At 41.8% G+C, this 25,994-nt stretch overlaps 2 protein-coding genes across 5 annotated transcripts in view; one reads left to right on the forward strand and one right to left on the reverse strand.

The window, feature by feature from the left end:
• Positions 1-24: 24 nt before the first annotated feature.
• LOC110533385 (CDKN2AIP N-terminal-like protein) lies at positions 25-1,513 on the reverse strand. The gene is made up of 3 exons (XM_021617525.2): positions 657-1,513; positions 413-515; positions 25-211 (listed from the first exon to the last, which is right to left on the reverse strand). The coding sequence occupies exons 1-3, from the start codon at positions 866-868 to the stop codon at positions 203-205; spliced, it is 324 nt and encodes a 107-aa protein (XP_021473200.2). The 5' UTR covers positions 869-1,513; the 3' UTR covers positions 25-202.
• Positions 1,514-20,806: 19,293 nt separating this feature from the next.
• LOC110534855 (protein Jade-1) overlaps positions 20,807-25,994 on the forward strand; it is a 274,043-nt gene continuing 268,855 nt past the window's right edge. For 3 of the 4 annotated variants that reach the window (XM_036989747.1, XM_036989744.1, XM_036989745.1), the window contains exon 1: positions 20,807-21,769. In XM_036989747.1, the coding sequence (XP_036845642.1) occupies positions 21,668-21,769 (102 nt within the window). In that variant the 5' untranslated portion in view covers positions 20,807-21,667. The remainder of the gene's footprint in view (positions 21,770-25,994) is intronic. The other variant, XM_036989746.1, reaches the window with a different exon arrangement.

Below are 25,994 nucleotides of genomic sequence, written 5' to 3' on the forward strand. Positions count from 1 at the left end.
TTATTAGATATTGAATCAGGCAAGTCACCTAAAATTATTTTAATGTATAAAATGTTTAGCTTGTGTTACATGTTGTAATACACAAAAAAATTAAAAACAAGAAGCTTGCATGTTATTAAAATAACATCTTAAAACCATATGCAGCTGAGTAAAGTTGGACAGTAACGTAATCCATCCATAACGGAGCAGGTCATCCATCCATTCATCGTTTCTGAAGGAGGGAGACAAAATGATTATGGTTGTGTCTCCTTACACTGTTACCTTGCCTCCTTTGGTCTGTTTTGGAAGGCATAGCTAGAGACTAGACACCAGCCTAATTGCTTTCAACTGTCTTATCGTTTCTAGATTTGTGTTCATGAAAGAAGGCAAGGCAGGAAGAGGAAGCATTATTTTGATATGAAATATAACCAACCTGATTTTTCATGATCTCATCTCTGGTTTTGAAAACAGGGGCATCCTCCACAACAATTCCTTCGGCCATTTCATTCACTTTCTCCAAGAGGTCTGGACTGTATCTGAGAGAACATACAGGAACAGCAGTTAGTCAGCTACCTATATTGCATGCCATACATTTGGTATATTAAGTTAAAATGCATTTTAGCTAAATAGCAAGTCAAGAAGTCAATGCACGCGATGAGTATTTATTGTTAACTCACCGACAGCCAAGAAACACGTTGTTGGCCCATACCATGGACAAAGCAAGCAGCTGATCAATGTGTGGGTCCTCAAAGTCGTTTATATTTCTGAATAGGAAGGCCCTCCTGGCCTTCCAATGTTTTTCACTTTCGGAGATACCACGATATGTATCTACAAGCTCGGACAAATGCCTGTTTTGTTCAATGAATTCCTCGATATCACCCTCGGCCATTTCGACAAGTACACAAGACTTCCTAACACAAAAATGATTGTACGCAGAAGCAGAACCGAAGGCAGGAAGCTTTTCCTTCTATGGTATTCTGGCGGTCTGCCATCTACTGGATGGGGTGAAAACTGATAAACGTTTACTCAAAATAACAGGGATAAGGGAAAGGTGAAAAAAGATACTTCTAAATGTCTAAAGTAAACAAAAACTTTACTCCTTCAGTCGGATTAAAAGGTATATTCAGATCCCTACACGGGCTCAGGAACCTGGGAGGGGTGGCCTCTTCATTCAGTATTCCCTGTAACAATTTCGCCTGTCCTGGAGATCCAGAAAGCATTTTGCTGCCTTCACAATGATATCTAGCTTCTTAGATTTTTTATTCGTTTGAGTAGTTCAATTTATTACTTGCGCAATAAATGTTACAAAGTCCACCTTCTTCACTGTTAAGCCGAAACCATGTCAAAACTTGCGTGCGAGAGTAAAAAGCGTCAATTCACATACACTGCGTAGTGTATGCCAACTTAATTGTCATGAGAATCCATAATAAACAGTTGTATTTGTTATGTTCGCTATGTAGCCCTTGTATATTTTTGTTGTCTGCTCCTTTAGACTCACCGTATCTGTCATATGGGAGCCACTGTACCTGCATGGCTGCATTAAACAGTTACGTTTTAAGGCTCCCGAGTGGCACTACATTTTAGTGCATAATGCGTCACTGCAGGCCCTGGTTCCAATCCAGGCTGCGTCACACCCGGCAGTGATTGGGAGTCCCATTGGGTGGCGCACAATTGGCTCAATGTCGTCGGTGTTTGGCCGGGGTAGGCTGTCATTGTAAAAATCCTATTGTTCTCAACTGACTTGCCTAGTTAAATAAGAAAATGTTAGCAAAGAAATGTTTGTACATCTCTACAAAATAAAATACAGAAATGCCTTATTTACATAAGTATTCAGACCCTTTGCTATGAAACACGAAAATGTGCTCAGGTGAATCCTGTTTCATTTGATTACCCTTGAGATGTTTCTACAACCTGATTGGAGTCCACCTGGGGTAAATTAAATTGATTGGACATGATTTGGAAAGGCACACATCTGTATAAGGTCCCCCCCACCCCCCACAGTTGACAGTGCATGTCAGAGCAAAAACCAAGCCTTGAGGTCGAAGGAATTGTCCGTAGAGCTCAGAGACAGGATTGTGTTGATGCACAGATCTGGGGAAAGGTAGCAAAAAATGTCTGCAGCATTGAAGGTCCCCAAGAACACAGTGGCCTCCATCATTCTTAAAATGGAAGAAGTTTGGAACCAACAAGACTCTTCCTATAGCTGGCCGCCCGGCCAAGGGAAGGGCGGAGAAGGGCCTAGGTCAGGGAAGTGACCAAGAACCGGATGGTCACTCTGACATAGCTCCAGGGTTAGTCTGAGGAGATGGGAGAATATTCCAGAAGGACAACCATCGCTGCAGCACTCCCCCAATCAGGCCTTTATGGTAGAGAGGCCAGACGGAAGCCACTCTTCAGTAAAAGGCACATGACAGCCCCCTTGGAGTTTGCCAAAAGGCACCTAAACACTCTTAGACCATGAGAAATTAGATTCTCTGGTCTGATGAAACAAAGATTGAACTCTTTGGCATGAATGCCAAGCGTCACGTCTGGAGGTTAAGCTAGCACCATCCCTACGGTGAAGCATGGTGGTGGCAGCATCATGCTGTGGGGATGTTTTTCAATAGCAGGGACTGGGAGACTAGTCAGGATTGAGGGAAAGATGAACAGAGCAAAGAACAGAGCAAATAACAGAGATCCTTGATGAAAATCTGCTCCAGAACGCTGAGGACCTCAGACTGGGACGAAGGTTCACCTTCCTACAGGACAACGACCCTAAGCACACAACCAAGACAACGCAGGCGTGGTTTCAATACAAATCTCTGAATGTCCTTGAGTGGCCCAGCCAGAGCCCGGACTTGAACCTGATCAAACATCTCTGGAAAGACCTGAAAATAGCTGTGCAGCAACGCTCCCCATCCAACCTGACAGAGCTTAAGAGTATCTGCAGAGAAGAATGGGAGAAACCCCCAAAAAACAGGTGTGCCAAGCTTGTAGCGTCATACCCAAGAAGACTTGAGGCTTTATACGCTGCCATAGGTGCTTCAACAAAGTACTTAGCAAAGGGTCTGAATACTTATGTAAATGTAATATTTCAGTTATTTATTTTTAATAGCAAAAACATGTCAATTTGTTTTTGCTTTGTCATTATGGGTTATTGTGTGTAGATTGACATTTTTTATTTAATCCATTTTAGAAAAAGGCTAAGGTAACAAAATGTGGAAAAAGTCAAGGGGTCTGAATACTTTCAGAATGCACTGTACACCCGAGCAGTTTATAAAGAATTTAGTTTGTCTCATTCCCTCTTGAAATCGGAGTGCTCTAGTTTTCCAGCCTAGCTTGCCCTCGGCTATATGTGATCGAAATACAGGTAGGCTGCATTTTTGTAACTTTTTTAAAGATTTTTTATTTAACATTTATTTGACTAGGCAAGTCCGTTCAGAACAAATTCTTATTTACAATGACGGCCTACCAAAAGGCGAAAGGCCTCCTGCGGGGAAGGGGGCTGGGATTAAAAATACAAAATATAATATAACACAACACATATAAAGCGAGACCAAGCAACACAACATGACAACATGGTAGCAACACAACATGGCAGAAGCACAATATGGTAGCAGCCCAAAACATGGTACAAAATGCTTTGTAAAAAAATGTATAGCCTATTTGACTGAAACCTTAGTTTACTGCCCAATACATTTTAAACTACATCTTTTGCTAGTCAACTAAGCATAACATATCAATTTGTCAAATTACTTTGCTACAAATGACCTACGTATTTTCCACCACAATGCTTATTTTATTATATATTTTTTGTAGCTTGATGTTTTTTTATTTTATTAATACAAAATTGTGATTTTTTTTGTGTGTATAAAGACTTTGGCAACAAGAATTTAAAAAAAAAATAATAATTTCAATGCTTGTTATCATTGCAATAGTAACATATATCCTTCATGTCAAAAACATGGGTAGTGTTCAAAAAGGTAAATAAGTATGCTGCAAGGTTTTCCCAAAAACCTGGCACAGTTTTAATTTAATAGAAGTGTGTAAGATTTTAAACATTGATGATATCTGCATCTCAAAAATATCAACAAATTTGAACAACAGACTTACATGGATATATCTTATGTAGAATCTTAAAGGGCACTTTGTCACGGCTGTTGCAAGAACGTGACCAAGGCGCAGCGGATGTTGAGTTCCACATATTTCATTCCAAGAAAAACTTAAACAAAACCAAATATATCAATAAACCAACAACTAAACGTGACTACGTGGTGCACAAACACAAAACAATATCCCACAAACACAGGTGGGAAAAATAGCTACTTAAATATGATCCCATATTAGAGACAACGATTACCAGCTGCCTCTAATTGGGAATCATACAAAACACCAACATAGAAAATATAAACTAGAACACAACATAGAAATTATAAACTAGAATACCCCCTAGTCATGCCCTGACCTACTACACCATAGAGAAACAAGGGCTCTCTATGGTCAGGGCGTGACAGAACCTGCACAGGACATAGCGGGCTGAGGAGGCGCACTGGAGATCTGGTGCATGGAGCCCTCACATATGGCACCGGACTGATGACCCGCTCTTCAGCACGCTTGCGCTACCGCATACTCCTAGCCAACTCCATTCTCCAGTATTCTTCCTCACACTGTTCCATGCGGGCTCTGGCACTCTCCTTGGGTCGACTGACAACTTCTCTATCGCCTGCTCCATGTGCTCTTGTGCTCCATGTGTTCTCATGGGCTCTTCCCGTGGCTCAGCCGGCCACCCCTTGTACCCCCCCAAAAAATCTTGGGGTTGTCCTTGGGCTTTCTTTGGATGCGACCCTCACCTGTCAGGAGTCGGGATGAGACAGACAGGCAGACAGGCAGCATTTCTCAGCCAGTCTAAATCATGAATCAGCATGCATCAGTTTTATGGATATATATACGTATATATATATATATATATACAGTGCCTTGCGAAAGTATTCGGCCCCCTTGAACTTTGCGACCTTTTGCCACATTTCAGGCTTCAAACATAAAGATATAAAACGGTATTTTTTTGTGAAGAATCAACAACAAGTGGTACACAATCATGAAGTGGAACGACATTTATTGGATATTTCAAACTTTTTTAACAAATCAAAAACTGAAAAATTGGTCGTGCAAAATTATTCAGCCCCTTTACTTTCAGTGCAGCAAACTCTCTCCAGAAGTTCAGTGAGGATCTCTGAATGATCCAATGTTGACCTAAATGACTAATGATGATAAATACAATCCACCTGTGTGTAATCAAGTCTCCGTATAAATGCACCTGCACTGTGATAATCTCAGAGGTCCGTTAAAAGCGCAGAGAGCATCATGAAGAACAAGGAACACACCAGGCAGGTCCGAGATACTGTTGTGAAGAAGTTTAAAGCCGGATTTGGATACAAAAAGATTTCCCAAGCTTTAAACATCCCAAGGAGCACTGTGCAAGCGATAATATTGAAATGGAAGGAGTATCAGACCACTGCAAATCTACCAAGACCTGGCCGTCCCTCTAAACTTTCAGCTCATACAAGGAGAAGACTGATCAGAGATGCAGCCAAGAGGCCCATGATCACTCTGGATGAACTGCAGAGATCTACAGCTGAGGTGGGAGACTCTGTCCATAGGACAACAATCAGTCGTATATTGCACAAATCTGGCCTTTATGGAAGAGTGGCAAGAAGAAAGCCATTTCTTAAAGATATCCATAAAAAGTGTTGTTTAAAGTTTGCCACAAGCCACCTGGGAGACACACCAAACATGTGGAAGAAGGTGCTCTGGTCAGATGAAACCAAAATTGAACTTTTTGGCAACAATGCAAAACGTTATGTTTGGCGTAAAAGCAACACAGCTGAACACACCATCCCCACTGTCAAACATGGTGGTGGCAGCATCATGGTATGGGCCTGCTTTTCTTCAGCAGGGACAGGGAAGATGGTTAAAATTGATGGGAAGATGGATGGAGCCAAATACAGGACCATTCTGGAAGAAAACCTGATGGAGTCTGCAAAAGACCTGAGACTGGGACGGAGATTTGTCTTCCAACAAGACAATGATCCAAAACATAAAACAAAATCTACAATGGAATGGTTCAAAAATAAACATATCCAGGTGTTAGAATGGCCAAGTCAAAGTCCAGACCTGAATCCAATCGAGAATCTGTGGAAAGAACTGGAAACTGCTGTTCACAAATGCTCTCCATCCAACCTCACTGAGCTCGAGCTGTTTTGCAAGGAGGAATGGGAAAAAATGTCAGTCTCTCGATGTGCAAAACTGATAGAGACATACCCCAAGCGACTTACAGCTGTAATCGCAGCGAAAGGTGGCGCTACAAAGTATTAACTTAAGGGGGCTGAATAATTTTGCACGCCCAATTTTTCAGTTTTTGATTTGTTAAAAAAGTTTGAAATATCCAATAAATGTCGTTCCACTTCATGATTGTGTCCCACTTGTTGTTGATTCTTCACAAAAAAATACAGTTTTATATCTTTATGTTTGAAGCCTGAAATGTGGCAAAAGGTCGCAAAGTTCAAGGGGGCCGAATACTTTCGCAAGGCACTGTACATGTATAAAAAAAAGTAAATTGAAAAAATGTCAAACGAAGTGCAGCTAGTTTGCAGTCTCCAGCTTTAGTTTGAAGTTATTGTGTTAGCTTTGTTGTTGGCTAGCTCCTCTGAACAACAGTGTCCTGACAAGAGAGCACATTTTCTATGCCAGGCAAAATGACGCCTCATTAGCTCATTGTTTTGAATGTATCCAAATAAATGTCACTAGAAAACAGCTTAAACAAATGCAAATGCAGCTACTGTCTGCACTGTTTTACGTGACTGTAAGTTAGCCTTAGTTGGCGAGCTAGCAAGCAAGGAATAAGATAGTTGCCAACCAGTATGGAAATGAAACATTTAGAACGAACGACTGGGTTGTGTCCATAGATAAAGAACAGAAAGACTGAACGACTGGATCGCGTCTCTGGCAACCGAACCAATAGAACGAACGACCAGTCGGCTTGGGTAGCAACCCTAGATTTGTGTCGGGACTACATCTAGTCAAAGGATGAAATAGTATGAATAAATTCATCACAATAACGTTTTTAATGAAAATATGTTAATCATTATTTGAAAATGTTGGTAACCCATTGTATAAAAGTGATAATGCCCTCGAAGCTGGTATTTGGAGGATATATCCAAAAATTGTCTTCTCGGGCATCATCACTTAAACAAACACTTTTTTTATTTTTCAGTTAAGTTATAGTTCGAACAGTAAATGTACTCTTGGCAGTACTCACAGTTCGAGTGTGGTTCATGTCATGTCACCAGAGTTGACCAGTAATTTTTCTTCCTTCGATGAACGTGTGTGGGCCCTTGAACCCAGCCTTCTTTCTCTCTTGTCGAGCCTTCTGTATATGTGGCCACAGTTTCTCCCTGGCTGTCTGATCTTGCGATATCAGAGCCTCTTGGATGCGAAGCTTCTTCTCACCTGGAAAATTTTCCAGATGATGACCATGTAGTGGCACATAGTGAAGCACATGATGACATTGTGACCTTTCCATCAGACCTTTGTTTCCCAAGTTGATGTATCACATCGATCACGTCTTTTAGCTTGTCTTTGATGCACAGAGCCACCTTTCCCAGGAAATTGATGACTGCTTCCCTAATGTCCTCTCCCTCTATCTCTCTTACCTGTTGGATTTTCAGATTCCACCTGTGAGATTACCATGGAAGTTTAGCTACATTCTCAACAGCTCATTATTTTGGGATTGCAGTTTCTTCAGCTCGTTATCTTTTCCTTGTTCTCACTCACAACTGTGTGAAGCTGACGGACAGTCTGACAAATTGTAAATCTTCTTTGATGTTTCTTTAGTAGCCCACTCTATGATGGAAACTTTGGAGAACGTGGCGTCTTGTTTAGTAGTCAGGGTCTGGATTGCAGAGAAAAGTTCAGACATGGAAATGTCCTCTCACTTTTTTCTCCGGTGGATTTTTATTTGGGGTCTGAGGTAAAGAGGTTACAAGGATCTCGTCCTGGTCCATCTTGTCTTTTCTCTTGCTTGAGCTCGCGGCATCTTGTGTATCCATGCCGCTTTGGCTCTTGTCGTAGCAAGTTAGCATGCCTGCCGTCTTCTGTCAGGTTTTCTGTCATGTTCTTCCCATTTAACTTGACTAAAACTAACTCTAAATTTGCCATATGTAGCTAAAACCAGTTATAGTTAGTTTCTTGCTACATTGATAGCCAATATTAGGCTGTTAACCACCTAACCCTCGAAGTTGCTTGGACAAGTGAGAAAACACTCCCTCTCACAGCGACACCATCTCGGCCTCCCTTATAGACTTGCTTTCTAATTTGAAGCTCTTTGCACGCGTGACGCCATTGATGCTTGAGGCCCTCTGTTTTCTCTCGGTCACTACCATGCATTCTAACTTGCTAGTAAAATAATGCTTTTCATTTGATTTGGGCCTTAGTGTGTCAGGATCCTTCTCCTGAACAGCATTCACTGCAGGCTTAGGGACATCCACTACAATCTCTTCTCTACTCACTTCTTTAGCTATTTTCACAGCCTCCACATAGGAGACCTGCTAGATAGCCCTGATCCTAGCTACTGCAACTTCCATCTTAGGGCACTCCGGGAAAGTGATTCCCATTACAATTACAGCAATGTGCTTCAGACTATTATTTATTCGACAAACACTTGCCACGTGTCCAAACGTTTTACAATTGTAACACTGCAGCGGTTTCTGTACATAATGTCTCACCGCATATCTCACATACCCAAGTTTTACATAAGCCAGGAGAACCATTTAATCAAGACAGTAAAATCGATCGTCTTTCCTCCTTCTTTCCATCTATCAGTCAGGTCAAGTGACGTGCGTCTACCACTCCTGGCATGTTATCCCTAAACCACACAGCCTCTATGTCCAACGAGCGATGACACCTTTTAACCTGTGCCCTACTCTGAAAATCCAAGCTTTCCACATCATACGTCAATAGCTTGTCAAGCCACACAGAGATTTCTCTTTTTGATACACGAAATCAACATCATACCGTTCCTGGTCACTCTGACCATTTCCATTTTTCCCAGTCTTTCTTCACCATCTTCGAGAAATCAAACTGTCACCCCAAAAAACATAATTGCTCATGAATCTCACTCCAACCATGAACTGCTGTTCATTTCCAACTTCAACCCTTTTTACTCCACTCTTCTTTACCATCATCCACTCATTCTCACCAACTTTACTTGAGCCAACAGAATCACACAATGCTTCCGCATCCGCTATTGCTTCTAAACTCGGACCCATGAAGGAAGTTTCTTCTTCGGTGGGGTTTAACTGCGGTTGGTATCCAATATGTTACATTACCGCCCCCAACTTGACTATAGTATAAATCCATTGTACATTGTGCTAGAAAAAAATTCAACAATACATCCTTCCAACTAACCCTACACTCATTAAAAACCCACTACCCCATTCCACTACTTTGACCTTATCTTTGACCCTAGGTGGAGGTGGAAATTAGCAGACTTTTTGATCTGTAAAGTAAGTAACTTTAATGTGTCAAGCAGATTATACGTTTTCTTTGCTATTTCCAAAACGTAGCGATGTTTCAGACATGGATTTCATGTTGTAATGTTAACAAGGTACTCAAAAGTAGTTCAAAGTAATGTTTTCATTTTATTAGCAAAAACAAAACTTGTTTACACAGCAAAATTGTTGAGGAAATCAGCCTTGTGTGCATAGCGATGATGAAAATAATTTGTCCCCAACGGTCTAGGCAACCAGTTTTGATAGCCTTTAGCCGCACCCTCATCCTACTCCTCTGTTCCGCGGGTGATGTGGAGGTAAACCCAGGCCCTGCATGTCCCCAGGCACCCTCATTTGTTGACTTCTGTGATCGAAAAAGCCTTGGTTTCATTCATGTCAACATCAGAAGCCTCCTCCCGAAGTTTGTTTTACTCACTGCTTTAGCACACTCTGCCAACCCTGATGTCCTTGCCGTGTCTGAATCCTGGCTTAGGAAGGCCACCAAAAATTCTGAGATTTCCATACCCAACATTTTCCGTCAAGATAGAACTGCCAAAGGGGGAGGAGTTGCAGTCTACTGCAGAGATAGCCTGCAAAGTAATGTCATACTTTCCAGGTCCATATCCAAACAGTTCGAACTACTAATTTTAAAAATGACTATCTCCAGAAATAAGTCTCTCATTGTTGCCGCCTGCTACCGACCCCCCTCAGCTCCCAGCTGTGCCCTGGACAACATTTGTGAATTGATCGCCCCGCATCTAGCTTCAGAGTTTGTTCTGTTAGGTGACCTAAACTGGGATATGCTTAACACCCCGGCAGTCCTACAATCTAGGCTAGATGCCCTCAATCTCACACAAATCATCAAGGAACCCACCAGGTACAACCCTAAATCTGTAAACACGGGCACCCTCATAGACATTATCCTGACCAACTGGCCCTCCAAATACACCTCCGTTGTCTTCAATCAGGATCTCAGCGATCACTGCCTCATTGCCTGTATCCGCTATGGGTCCGCGGTCAAACGACCACCCCTCATCACTGTCAAAAGCTCGCTAAAACACTTCTGCGAGCAGGCCTTTCTAATCGACCTGGCCCGGGTATCCTGGAAGGATATTGACCTCATCCCGTCAGTTGAGGATGCCTGGTCATTCTTTAAAAGTAACTTCCTCACCATCTTAGATAAGCCTGCTCCGTTCAAAAAATACAGAACTAAGAACAGATATAGCCCTTGGTTCACTCCAGACCTGACTGCCCTCGACCAGCACAAAAACATCCTGTGGCGGACTGCAATAGCATCGAATAGTCCCCGCGATATGCAACTGTTCAGGGAAGTCTGGAACCAATACATGCAGTCAGTCAGGAAAGCAAAGGCCAGCTTCTTCAGGCAGAAATTTGCATCTTGTAGCTCTAACTCCAAAAAGTCCCCCCCCCCCGCAGCTACTCGCCCAACCTCCCCAGCTTATCCTTTACCCAAATCCAGATAGCAGATGTTCTGAAAGAGCTGCAAAACCTTGACCCATACAATCAGCTTGGCTTGACAATCTGGACCCTCTATTTCTGAAACTATCCGCCGCCATTGTCGCAACCCCTATTACCAGCCTGTTCAACCTCTCTTTCGTATCGTCTGAGATCCCCAAGGAATGGAAAGCTGCCGCGGTCATCCCCCTCTTCAAAGGGGGAGACACCCTGGAGCCAAAATGTTACAGACCTATATCCATCCTGCCCTGCCTATCTAAGGTCTTCGAAAGCCAAGTCAACAAACAGATCACTGACCATCTCGAATCCCACCATACCTTCTCCTCTGTGCAATCTGGTTTCCGAGCCGGTCACGGGTGCACCTCAGCCACGCTCAAGGTACTAAACAATATCATAACCGCCATCGATAAAAGACAGTACTGTGCAGCCGTCTTCATCGACCTGGCCAAAGCTTTCGAATCTGTCAATCATCAGATTCTTAACGGCAGACTCAGTAGCCCCGGTTTTTCTAATGACTGCCTTGCCTGGTTCACCAACTACTTTGCAGACAGAGTTCAGTGTGTCAAATTGGAGGGCATGTTGTCAGGTCCTCTGGCAGTCTCTATGGGGGTGCCAAAGGGTTCAATTCTCGGACCGACTCTTTTCTCTGTATATATCAATGATGTTGCTCTTGCTGCGGGCGATTCCCTGATCCACCTCTTACGCAGACGACACCATTCTGTATACCTCCTTCTTTGGACACTGTGCTATCTAACCTCCAAACGAGCTTCAATGCCATACAACACTCTTTCCGTGGCCTCCAACTGCTCTTAAATGCTAGTAAAACCAAATGCATGCTTTTCAACCGTTCGCTGCCTGCACCCGCATGCCCGACTAGCATCACCACCCTGGATGGTTCTGACCTAGAATATGTGGACATCTATAAGTACCTAGGTGTCTGGCTAGACTGTAAACTCTCCTTCCAGACTCATATCAAACATCTCCAATCTAAAATCAAATCTAGAGTCGGCTTTCTATTTCGCAACAAAGCCTCCTTCACTCACCCTGCCAAACTTACCCTAGTAAAACTGACTATCCTACCGATCCTCGACTTCGGCGATGTCATCTACAAAATAGCTTCCAAGACTATACTCAGCATGCTGGATGCAGTTTATCACAGTGCCATCCGTTTTGTTACTAAAGCACCTTATATCACCCACCACTGCGACCTGTATGCTCTAGTCGGCTGGCCCTCGCTACATATTCGTCGCCAGACCCACTGGCTCCAGGTCATCTACAAGTCCATGCTAGGTAAAGCTCCGTCTTATCTCAGTTCACTGGTCACAATGGCAACACCCACCCGTAGCACACGTTCCAGCAGGTGTATCTCACTGATCATCCCTAAAGCCAACACCTCATTTGGCTGCCTTTCCTTCCAGTTCTCTGCTGCCTGTGACTGGAACGAATTGCAAAAATCGCTGAAGTTGGAGACTTTTATCTCCCTCACCAACTTTAAACAACTGCTATCTGAGCAGCTAACCGATCGCTGCAGCTGTACATAGTCCATCTGTAAATAGCCCACCCAATTTACCTACCTCATCCCCATACTGTTTTTATTTATTTACTTTTCTGCTCTTTAGCACACCAGTATCCCTACCTGCACATGACCATCTGCTCATTTATCACTCCAGTGTTAATCTGGTAAATTGTAATTATTCGCCTACCTCCTCATGCCTTTTGCACACAATGTATATAGACTCTTTCTTTTTTTCTACTGTGTTATTGACTTTTTTATTGTTTACTCCATGTGTAACTCTGTATTGTTGTCTGTTCACACTGCTATGCTTTATCTTGGCCAGGTCGCAGTTGTAAATGAGAACTTGTTCTCAACTAGCCTACCTGGTTAATAAAAGGTGAAATAAATCAAATCAAATAAATAAATGAATACTGTTTATGAAGTAGAGAGTGGCAACCCATCATTCAGGGCAGGTGGGTTTTGAGCCCCACCTGTTTAGCTTAAATAGAAATAAATACATGTCACGCCCTGACCTCAGTTATCTTTGTTTTCTTTATTATTTTGGTTAGGTCAGGGTGTGGTGAGGGTGGTTTGTTTAGTTTTTGTATTGTCTAGGGGGTTTTGTATGTCTAGGGTTTTTTTATGTCTATGGGGATTTTGTAATTCTAGGTGTTTATATGTCTATGGTTGCCTAGATTGGTTCTCAATCAGAGGCAGCTGTTTATCGTTGTCTCTGATTGGGGACCATATTTAGGTAGCCATATTCCTTGGGTAGTTTGTGGGTTCTTATTCTATGTTTAGTTGCCTGTTCTGCACGGCGCATATTAGCGACACGTTTTGTTCAGTGTTCTTTCTTTAATTAAAGAAGTATGTACGCTTACCACGCTGCACCTTGGTCTCCTCCATATGACGACTGTGACAATACATTTGTTTTACATGTTATTTTGGCATTAATACGTGTCAAATATCAGTTTGCGAACAATATAAAAAAGAAAAATCTGAGTTAATAAAGCCACTTTAAAAAAGCCACTTTTAAAGCCATTTTGCTTTCTTAAGGCAGCTCCAAAATGCAGGTATTTCAGCCTAGCACAATGCTTTCTGTGGTGGCGGGGGTTGGTAATGTTTTCTAGTTGCACCGTGATTGGCTCAGTGTTCTGTCATTAAAGGGGATGCTACGTCACCACAAAATCTACGGGTAGAGCTTGAAAATTCAAGCCCCTTGGGTGCTGCCATAGAGTTACATTAGAAATGCCCATCAAAGAAGGCTCAATGTCATCGGGCCACAGATAAAATGACATATCATATCATGTCATATCACGTTATATCTACAGCAGCTTTGATTGGACTGGTCATGTCAACATCATACTTTCAAAATCTTAGCTAGTAAGCTAACAGTCACCATCATGAATTAAGTCAACAATCTACTGGTAAATCCTTTTCAATCCTTGTCATATGAAGAGAAATTATAGATAAAATGTATCGTGCTCATCTGCCATTGGACATAAACATTACACAACAAGTTGGAAATTGCAAATTCAACAATGAGTGGTTTGGAAGGAATCAGTGGCTAATTGCAATCACTAGCCTACTATTCAGTGAAGTTGGTGTGTGGTCCAAGTCTGAGTTTAAGGGGCTCTTTTACAAGCTAAAATGATAAACATTCAATGATGGCCATGCTTTCAATCCAGCATGACTTCTGACATGCTCAATCAATCAATCAAATGTATTTATTAAGCCCTTTTTACATCAGCCGATGGCACAAAGTGCTGTACAGCAAGCAATGCAGATGTAGAAGCACGGTGGCTAGGAAAAACTCCCTAGAAAGGCCAAAACTTAGGAAGAAACCTAGAGAGGAACCAGGCTCTGAGGGGTGGCCAGTCCTCTTCTGGCTGTGCCGGGTGGAGATTATAACAGAACATGGCCAAGGTGTTCAAACATTCATAGATGACCAGCAGGGTCAGATAATAATATCAAATCAAATCAAATCAATTTCGTACATCAGCTGATATCTCAAAGTGCTGTACAGAAACCCAGCCTAAAACCCCAAACAGCAAGCAATGCAGGTGTAGAAGCACGGCGGCTAGGAAAAACTCCCTCGAAAGGCCAAAACCTAGGAAGAAACCTAGAGAGGAACCAGGCTATGTGGGGTGGCCAGTCCTCTTCTGGCTGTGCCGGGTGGAGATTATAACAGAACATGGCCAAGATGTTCAAATGTTCTTAAATGACCAGCATGGTCAAATAATAATAATCACAGGCAGAACAGTTGAAACTGGAGCAGCAGCACGGCCAGGTGGACTGGGGACAGCAAGGAGTCATCATGTCAGGTAGTCCTGAGGCATGGTCCTAGGGCTCAGGTCCTCCGAGAGAGAGAAAAAAAGAGAGAAAGAGAGAATTAGAGAGAGCATACTTAAATTCACACAGGACACCGGATAGGACAGGAGAAGTACTCCAGATATAACAAACTGACCCTAGCCCCCCGACACATAAACTACTGCAGCATAAATACTGGAGGCTGAGACAGGAGGGGTCAGGAGACCCCGTGGCCCCATCCGACGACACCCCCGGACAGGGCCAAACAGGAAGGATATAACCCCACCCACTTTGCCAAAGCACAGCCCCCACACCACTAGAGGGATATCTTCAACCACCAACTTACCATCTTGAGACAAGGCCGAGTATAGCCCACAATGATCTCCGCCACGGCACAACCCAAGGGGGGGCGTCAACCCAGACAGGAAGATCACATCAGTGACTCAACCCACTCAAGTGACGCACCCCTCCTAGGGACGGTATGAAAGAGCACCAGTAAGCCAGTGACTCAGCCCCCGTAATAGGGTTAGAGGCAGAGAATCCCAGTGGACAGAGGGGAACCGGCCAGGCAGAGACAGCAAGGGCGGTTCGTCGCTCCAGTGCCTTTCCGTTCACCTTCACTCACTCATAGGAGATGAGTCTTCAATAAAGACTTAAAGGTCGAGGCCGAGTCTGCGGCTCTAAACAACTGGAAACTCGGAACTGGGAAATCTCAGTGAGTTCAAGACAACTGCAAGTCGGGAACTCTGGCATCTTTCTAGACCTCTGACCTGAAGATCACTGACGTCATTATGATTCAACCGAGTTCCCAGTTGTCTTGAAAGCACCATAAAGTTTGATGACAAAATTGGCCCACGCAGGGCAGACGTGCCTCCTTCCGGTTCAAGTGAACACAGCAGAAGAAGGTGAGTCTTCTATGCTGCTGCATAAATTATGTAATATACCAGGGAGATATGTATACTGTAACTAAGAAAGTAATACTAAGTGTATGTTGAGTAGTAAGCTATTTGTAACCAATGTGCCTCACCCTAATAATTTGTTCCACTTTCCCATGATCATTTAGCTTACTTTTCTGACTTGGTGGTGCACATGTAGCCTATAAGACTGTTTTAGGGAAATGTAATCATGAAATATTGTAAGAGCTTTCATTGTCTGCCTATATGCCCCTTTTATTTATCCTATGGTTCTGACTTGGTATACAGGGAGAATACTGTAAGAAAAGCCCATGTTCTTAATTCTGTCGCTGTACATTTCAAAAGTGCTGAGCAAATAGTTACATTGACTACGTCTGTCCTAGCTTGCTCATTAATGTCATAATCGAAATTACGGAGTGCCTCTTATCCGCTCGTTGTCCCCTTATGCTATAGTTTGTACATCTCAATTGTCAGTAGAAAACAAATTTGTTTAATCAAGTCAGCCATATCAGCTATATATTTTTAAAGGTAGTAAATGAGGTTGAATGAACTGTTTTGCTGCCAAACATGACTCCGCTGATAGCCAGGTGTAGCAGTGGTAAGGTGTGCGGACTGATGTTGGGACTCTGCTGTTGGGACAGCTTTATGTAGGCCCTAACAGTTTGTGGGCATCATTTGTCACTGTTAAAGTGCAATTAGTGTATTGTTCAGTGTTGTGTTATGTTGAGTAGTGGCTTTGCTGGCATGCATCAAAAAAAATTGGGGGGGAGTTTGCCCCACCAAGATTTACATGCTAAAATTACTGGATGTTCATCACTCCTTTACCCCTTTGACAGAGAAACACCAGATACAGTAAGAAGCTATAGTCTTCTTTGTCATTTGACACTACAGAGATAAAGATACTATAAATGAACATTGTGATATATCAAAAATAAAATATGATATCCTTCCGACCCAAAAGTACCCCAGGCTACTTGCCCATGAAAATAAAGGCCTTTTTTTCAAAGGCAGGGTAGAATAGAAACCCTCCAAGAACATACTGACACCTCTTTGGCCTCCTCTTCATGTAACCAGGGGGCACTTTCTTACAGACATGCCTGGAACAAGATCAGAGAGAAATACTCCCATCATTTCTAAGGAAGGAGCCTTTGGGGGCTTGTTTTGACACGAAGTCATTGATATGCTGTAAGATTCCAGGGGCAAGCCAAAAAGGTGTTTCACAGACCACCCTACCTAACTCTGTCTATATGAACGGGTTAGGACAACACTCTGACAAGTATGAATGGAACAAGATAGGGGATGGGGGCAAAAGTGTAAAAAAATGTGTGCAGGACTTGTATTGCAGAGTAGGACTAGTTGGTTACCCCTTAATGTGTAATTAACCATGTATAGATATTTTAACACCACCATTCACAAGGTAAAAGTACAAACCCTACTGCTCTTTCACATCTTCCTGAGAAAGTAAAAAATAACAGAAGGAATCATCAACCACAAATATGTGGCAAGCACCAATATGACAATCACAAAATGGTATAACCAGTGATTACAGATGGATAAACCATCTACTAATAATTAACAGCTTATAAACTACTTATACCCTTTATAAATCCTTATACTATAAGTATACCCCAAAAATGTGAAGTGTTACAAACTTCACCTAGCCTCTCTCTATAATCTATGCAGTGCCAAGTATTGTAAATGACTTGCAGTGAAAAGTGCTGTCAGGGATTTATCAGAGAAATGTAAAAACCCCCAGAACCAGCTGGAAGAAAGGCTAGTCCCAGTTTAAATGCAAAGCACTTCGGAATTCTTTGTTTGCACACACCCTTACATATTTATACAGGCAGTGTCACAGAGCTAAGTATACTGTATATGTAGACGTACATATGAAGAGCACAATGTCCTCTGCCAGTTACGCTTCTAGCTGTTTGTGCATTCATTACAAAGGGAAATCCCAGAGGTTGAAATATAATGAGGTGCACACATTTCAATCTCAATCAAAATATCGGCAATCTTGGTTATGTTAAATATGGGTAGTTTCCAACCTATACGATTCCCATTTTATAGAGTGAAATAAACCATTATAATTATAGGCACAACATAGCGCCCCTTACTCAGCATGAAATATACACTGATGCTGACATAATACACTGTTCCAAGAGGCTTCACAACAAATATTGTTGATGAGTCATCTAATGCTTACTCAGGAGAAACTATAATTGGGAGCCAATTGAGACAACAGGTATCCTTTTTAGCAGCGTGCTTGTGATGAGCCAAGGAAGGATGGCTCCCCCACTCCAATTTCACTGACTGGGTTTGCATCCCAAATCCCTGGTCAAATGCAGAGCACTATAAAGGTGATAGGTTTCCATTTGGGACATAACCTGAAATGCTTTGTACAACAATGTCAATGCCTCACAAATGGGATAAGTATGAGAGGTATACAGTCAGCTAGGCTTGTAGAGGAAAACAAATGATGGCTTTATAAGTATATAGTATATACCGATGATGATAATAGTCTCTTATAGTAGATCTATTCTAAATCATAATTTTTAGATGCTCAGCTTATTTTACCTCAGGAGATAATAACATCTTCACATCTCAGTTTAAAACATTGCACACTTTTCAATCACATTTTTTTTTTAGGCCTGTGCCATATAATTATAAAATACTGCAGAGTTCTGTGCTGAAGATCTCTATAGGGATTTAAAGTATGAAAGAGCTGTAATCAATGAATGGCCTAGATAATTTTAGGAGTCGACAGTCTAGACCATAATGAACCTCATTTGATGTATGCCTTTTCTTTCTGCAGGTGTTTCAGTCTGTCACTCTCCCAGGTTTGTCAGACTGAAAATGACCCTATATAATCCCTGAATGATCAGAATTGGCATGTTATTAGCACCAAGTCTACACTCCCAACAAGTAGGTTATTGCAATATTAACCATCAGCAGATATAGTGGCATTGATGTAGGTGACATTTGGATGCCCTGGTCTGATTGAAAGACTGTTGGAAGCCACAATCAAACCCAAAGGATAGGCCTTGAGTGAAAGAGAATGACAACTTACACTAACCACAGGCTCTTCTAAAGAGAGGAGGGCTGCATCCCAATTATAAATAAATAAATAATTGAGCATTTATTTAACCAAAAAAGTGAATTGAGAACCCATTCTTATTTACAATAACAACCAGGCCAAGAGGCATAACATTGTAACAGTGAACAGGACAACACACAATATCATAACAAATGAATAAAACACTCTATTCAGAGGAAAGATACAAATCAGTGGAGGCTGCTCAGGGGAGGACGGCTCGTAATAATGGCTGGAACGGAGTAAATGGAATGAAATCAAACACCTGGAAACCATGTGTTTGATGTATTTGATAGAATTCCACTGATTCCGCTCCAGCCATTACCACGAGTCCGTACTCCCCAATTAAGGTGCCACCAACCTGTTGTACAAATTCATCAAATATACAACAATAAGAAATATTCCTAGTGTGTTAGAGCAGAAAAGTCCAAGGCAACACAGCAGACTTAATGATCAGCAGGTACATTGATCAGATAGCACCTCAGTTAATATATTTTTGAAGGAGTCTGGTGGGATGAATGTGACTGAGGGTCTTTTGCAGCTCATTCCAGTCGTTGGCAGCAGAAAAACTGGAATGAACAAAGACCAAAGCAAGTGCTGGCTCTGGAATGACCAGAGTGATACATCTACCAGAACGCAGGCTGCTATTGGTAGTGGAGATGTTAAGGAGTGAGCTGAGGGTGAGGGGGGACCTGCCTATGAGGGTCTTGTATATAAATTGGCACCCTATTCCCTTTAAAGTGTACTACTTTTGACTAGGGCCCTATGGGTCCTAGTCAAAAGTAGTGCACTACACAGGGAAAAGGGTACGTGCCATTTTGGGACTCACACAATATATATTGCAGCATGGCTGAATATCTGTTAAATAAACGATGAGTCCAGTAGACAGTAATGGAGCACACAATCAAATGGCCATGGAGAGGTATTGCATGTTTTTCAAGGCACTTAACCCACCTGTGGTGCGGGGCAGGAAGGCTGCTACAGCACATTTGAATCTGTGCCAGAAAAATCCAGTGTCCTTCACAGCCTCATTTAACTTTGTGTAAAAGAGCATTCCCTCATTACTGATGGAGTGACACCAGGTCCTCGATTCAAAAAGCGTCTCAGAGTAGGAGTGATACATCTACATCTAATCTTAATCATTATGATCTAAAAGGCCAAACTGATCCTAGATCAGTAATCATACTCTGAGACACTTTGAGGATATGGGCCCTGATATAGCAATGTGCATTTTTGAACCTGCCAGCATAGTGTGTGCTGATGACGAAAATGTCAAACTGGAATCTGTGTCCCAATACTCCTCTGAATGCACTCCTCTTCGCCTTGTCTCCTGAACAGGGTTTCATGATGAACTACATATGGTTTGAAGTTATTTTTCATTGGTGGTCATGATGGAAAGGGGAGTGGGGGGCAATGGGGAATGAACATTGGATGATAGTCAGATAGTCTGCCCTTGCTGAGGATGAGATGCGTAAAGAAAGAACTGTACCATTTGTATTTTATTTTTTGTTCTAGAAATGCGTGCCAACGTATTTGTTCACATGTCAGAAGCACAACAAGCATTGATGTAAAATCCTGCGATGCATCATTGGCTGTTGCAGGTGCCCCCGGAGCTGCAAGTAGGAGGCGCGCTCGCCACATGAAAGCGCGTGCAATTACTTCTTGATACAATAACCTACACCGTAGATCTATCTACAAAATACAGCTCACTCCTTATTTACATGTGATTGTAGTAAATGAGGTGGATTGATAGGTCTATCACTTGTCATTGTGTGAACCAACATCGTAGATTGGAGTGGATTGAATATTGAGTTAAACGTTTGCAAGTAGACCTAACTTTATTTCCATGTATATGTTTGTTCAATGTCTTATTATTATGAAAATAAGACATATTAACATTAACAATATTATTTAGGAAATATGTTTTTTTCAACGTTGTCTCTGTAAATGTTTATTATTGTGCTGCTATCATGAACCCGCCCAAACAAACCGCCCACTTAACGGTAGCTTTCACTTTCAAAAGAGTGACAGGTGAAGAATATAATCCCTTTTTCTTATTTCAGGTTGGAGTTTATGCATGATGTTTGGCGAAAGTAAACCATTTTAAAGATATTAGAATCGTCTTTCAGTGACAGCAAATATAAATACGTCATTAATATGGCGCCAAAAGAGTTTAAAGTATGATCTTATTTTGTTGTAAGGTTGCGCACCCGCCAGTGCAATCGCACAAGAGAGAAGAACGCGAGCGGGCAAGGACGGAGCAGACTATATGTTTTTAGGTGGAACGTTGCCAAACGAGCCAGCTTGCTATCTTTCATGACTCATTCTTTGAAAATTAGGCATATTTTTTTTCTCTACTGGATTTGAGGAAAACATACTCCCATGACAAATCAGGACCTGAGGGATACCACATTGGATTTGGACTATTTTCGAAATGCGACATGGCTTTCAAAATGATATTTGTTAGCTTACCTTGCTGTACCATAGCTAGCGTACAGTAGAACCGACGTGCTGGATGCGGCTATCTTGCAAGCACGTTCGCTAGCTAGAGAATTTGGATTTAAGGATGATATACTCCTAAAGTCAGCTAAATGTAGCTAACTGCATTTAGCTGTTACCTGCGAATGCGGACATCGCAGGTTTGTTGACTATTATGTTATACTGTCGGATAGACTATCATGGAGTAAATTTGTCAATTGGTACTTTTTATTTTGACTCTTGGGAGAGCATCTGACGTGCTGTCAACACCATACAGCCTCGCAGGCATAGTCCTGTCACCAACGTGAATAGTCAGGGGGCTAACTAACTAGCTCGCTAGCTAGGGGTAAGTTGGCTACACTGGAATTTGACCACCGTGAAATTCACTGTCGCTAGCTACATGTGGTTAGCTTCAAATTATATCGTAATTTCTCATCATCGCCCATCGTCCAGAGTCGAGGACGTTTCGCAGCCCGATCCTGACTGCAATCAAGATAAAAAGGTGGGTTAGATTTTGGTTTCTTGCTTCCCCCAAGAAGTACGGTACGGTGCAGTAGCATGTAGCACAGGGTGAGAAGCACGCACTTCCAGAGCGGATAGGGAAATGTGTAGTATGCATGGGTCTAATGGTTGTGATAACTAGCTAAATAGCGAGCACGGGTAGAACGTCATGCAACTGCAACTTTTTTATTGAATAAAATATGAAAATGTCAGGTCCCAGTTCACTAGCAATGTTTGCAACGCCAACTACGCAGCGAGTATTATTTATAGACGGGCGTCATGTTCACTGCTGTTATTAAATAATTTTGGTAGCGGGATTTTCCCGAGGTGCTGTTAAATTACATTCCCCGGTGAAATACATTATTTAATTATTTGTTGAATTCTAATACATGATTGGCAACTTATGCAAGTGTTTGCGGGAGGAGGGACCGCGGTACGCCAACGTATGGCGCTGAAAATACACTTAGCTAATGTGATCAAAAATTATCTGCCTGTTGAAAAGATTACAATAGAGGAGGATCATTTTGGTAATAACGATCGCGTTATAAAACTGCATTTGGCAAAAGTTACTGTTGCCATCCACTGTCGCTCAATTGTGGATTTGAAATTATGGCCGCATGTGAATTACGTTCCCAAAAAGGGGAGGTGTTTTGGAAGGCTAAATAAGCACGCACATATCTAAGAATTAGAACAAGCTCAGTACTCTTATCTCAGTCTGCGTGCTGTGCCGATCTACTGTAGGGGGGAGTGGCTCTTGTTTACCTTCAGAAACTCTGCGCTCATAGAACAGGGGGTGGGACTAGATTTTTGCTGCGCATGGTTAGTAGAGGGACAGAGCAGCATCTTGATGTTCCCATTTTAAGAAATGAGAACTTGATGTTCATAGTCAGATATATATTTTGGATAGAGAATTTCCAGGGTTCAAATTACACATTGACTCTTGAGGGTGCCTCACATTGATATATTTGACAGTTGTGGGGGGCTCCCATTTGATATTTAAGTTCTTATGAGTTGTTTGGGGGGAATTGTTATGGGAGTTGCCAATGCATGTGAAGTTTACCTTTAAAGCACATTACATTCAAATGTGTTCTTGAGGTATTTCCTTATAGCTACTCTATAATGGTCCTCTAGTCAGTAAAATATTGTTACTTACAATCCATTACCGGCTCCCATGATTAGAATAGTATAACAATCCATCTTGTTTCTCTTATTGCACAGATGTAATTGAACTGGTTATTTCCTTGAATCAATTAAGTCTGAATCATCTGGGGACTTGTTAAATGTTCCCAGTTGTGACAGCTCCCTTCCTACCCACCCTCCAGCTGGGCATGAAACAGGAGATGAGTCATGCTGTGGGGACATGTCTCTCTCTCTCTCAAATCTCTATTTTTCCCTGGAGGCCAGCTATTCTTACCTAGAAAATAACAGTAGTTTGTTTACAAGCAAAACTGGAATTTTGTGATTTTTAAGGAAAAGGCCATTAGGCCTTCAAGAGGTGCCCAATCTGCTAGGGCACCAAGGCCATTAACAAAATAGCTAATTAAATTGATTTTAAAAACAGAAAAACACTAGCTATTCTGTTAAGTGTATGTAAATGTTGATCCACAATTAGCCTACATGTCAAAGTGTAGGTGATAGCCTATGTGTATTGGCTATAGTTTGTCATGTCCAGACAGGAGGGAGGTGCCAGAAAATGTAGCCAGACTTTTAATTATTACCGTTCAAAAGTTTGGTGTCACTTAGAAATGTCCTTGTTTTCCATGAAAATATACATGAAATTAGTTGCAAAATGAATAGGAAATATAGTCAAGATGTTGACAAGGTTATAAATAATGATTTTCAATTGAAATAATAATTTGGCGCAATGTGCTTTGTGGCTTGGCCTGAAAAATAAATGATGACCTTTTGTATTGAAGACTAGAGCCCGACCAATATGGAATTTTTGGATCTGATTTTAGAGTGGAAATATTCTCAGATAACCCATATCTGCCAATATTTTGATTATTATAGCAAAAAAAAGCTGATTTCTTAAATTTGAGGAAATAACATTTTTTATTTTTTTATTTTTTTATTTCACCTTTATTTAACCAGGTAGGCTAGTTGAGAACAAGTTCTCATTTGCAACTGCGACCTGGCCAAGATAAAGCATAGCAGTGTGAACAGACAACACAGAGTTACACATGGAGTAAACAATTAACAAGTCAATAACACAGTAGAAAAAAAAGAGAGTCTATATACATTGTGTGCAAAAGGCATGAGGAGGTAGGCAAATAATTCCAATTTTGCAGATTAAGACTGGGGTGATAAATGATCAGATGGTCATGTACAGGTAGAGAGAGATACAGTGCCCTGCGAAAGTATTCGGCCCCCTTGAACTTTGTGACCTTTTGCCACATTTCAGGCTTCAAACATAAAGATATAAAACTGTATTTTTTTGTGAAGAATCAACAACAAGTGGAACACAATCATGAAGTGGAACGACATTTATTGGATATTTCAAACCTTTTTAACAAATCAAAAACTGAAAAATTGGGCGTGCAAAATTATTCAGCCCCCTTAAGTTAATACTTTGTAGCGCCACCTTTTGCTGCGATTACAGCTGTAAGTCGCTTGGGGTATGTCTCTATCAGTTTTGCACATCGAGAGACTGAAATGTTTTCCCATTCTTCCTTGCAAAACAGCTCGAGCTCAGTGAGGTTGGATGGAGAGCATTTGTGAACAGCAGTTTTCAGTACTTTCCACAGATTCTCGATTGAATTCAGGCCTGGACTTTGACTTGGCCATTCTAACACCTGGATATGTTTATTTTTGAACCATTCAATTGTAGATTTTGCTTTATGTTTTGGATCATTGTCTTGTTGGAAGACAAATCTCCGTCCCAGTCTCAGGTCTTTTGCAGACTCCATCAGGTTTTCTTCCAGAATGGTCCTGTATTTGGCTCCATCCATCTTCCCATCAATTTTAACCATCTTCCCTGTCCCTGATGAAGAAAAGCAGGCCCAAACCATGATGCTGCCACCATCATGTTTGACAGTGGGGATGGTGTGTTCAGGGTGTTGCTTTTACGCCAAACTTAACGTTTTGCATTGTTGCCAAAAAGTTCAATTTTGGTTTCATCTGACCAGAGCACCTTCTTCCACATGTTTGGTGTGTCTCCCAGGGGGATTGTGGCAAACTTTAACCGACACTTTTTATGGCTATCTTTAAGAAATGGCTTTCTTCTTGCCACTCTTCCATGAAGGCCAGATTTGTGCAATATACGACTGATTGTTGTCCTATGGACAGAGTCTCCCACCTCAGCTGTAGATCTCTGCAGTTCATCCAGAGTGATCATGGGCCTCTTGGCTGCATCTCTGATCAGTCTTCTCCTTGTATGAGCTGAAAGTTTAGAGGGACGGCCAGGTCTTGGTAGATTTGCAGTGGTCTGATACTCCTTCCATTTCAATATTATCGCTTGCACAGTGCTCCTTGGGATGTTTAAAGCTTGGGAAATCTTTTTGTATCCAAATCCTTTAAACTTCTTCACAACAGTATCTCGGACCTGCTTGGTGTGTTCCTTGTTCTTCATGATGCTCTCTGCGCTTTTAACGGACCTCTGAGACTATCACAGTGCAGGTGCATTTATACGGAGACTTGATTACACACAGGTGGATTGTATTTCTCATCATTAGTCATTTAGGTCAACATTGGATCATTCAGAGATCCTCACTGAACTTCTGGAGAGAGTTTGCTGCACTGAAAGTAAAAGGGCTAAATAATTTTGCACGGCCAATTTTTCAGTTTTTGATTTGTTAAAAAAGTTTGAAATATCCAATAAATGTCGTTCCACTTCATGATTGTGTTCCACTTGTTGTTGATTCTTCACAAAAAAATACAGTTTTATATCTTTATGTTTGAAGCCTGAAATGTGGCAAAAGGTTGCAAAGTTCAAGGGGGCCGAATACTTTCGCAAGGCACTGTATTGGTGTGCAAAAGAGCAGAAAAGTAAATAAATAAAAACAGTATGGGGATGAGGTAGGTAAAAATTGGTGGGCTATTTACCGATAGATTATGTACAGCTGCAGCGATCGGTTAGCTGCTCAGATAGCAGATGTTGGTGAGGGAGATAAAAGTCTCCAACTTCAGCGATTTTTGCAATTCGTTCCAGTCACAGGCAGCAGAGAACTGGAACGAAAGGCGGCCAAATGAGGTGTTGGCTTTAGGGATGATCAGTGAGATACACCTGC

Source organism: Oncorhynchus mykiss, chromosome 10 (genome assembly GCF_013265735.2).
Source record: "Oncorhynchus mykiss isolate Arlee chromosome 10, USDA_OmykA_1.1, whole genome shotgun sequence".
Lineage (NCBI taxonomy): Eukaryota > Metazoa > Chordata > Actinopteri > Salmoniformes > Salmonidae > Oncorhynchus > Oncorhynchus mykiss.

Coding starts and splice junctions, on each gene's coding strand:
- LOC110533385 (XM_021617525.2), bottom strand. CDS start 868: ATGGCCGAGGGTGATATCGAGGAATTCATTGAACAAAACAGGCATTTG. Junction 516..656: donor AACGTGTTTCTTGGCTGTCG/GTGAGTTAACAA, acceptor ATGTTCTCTCAG/ATACAGTCCAGACCTCTTGG.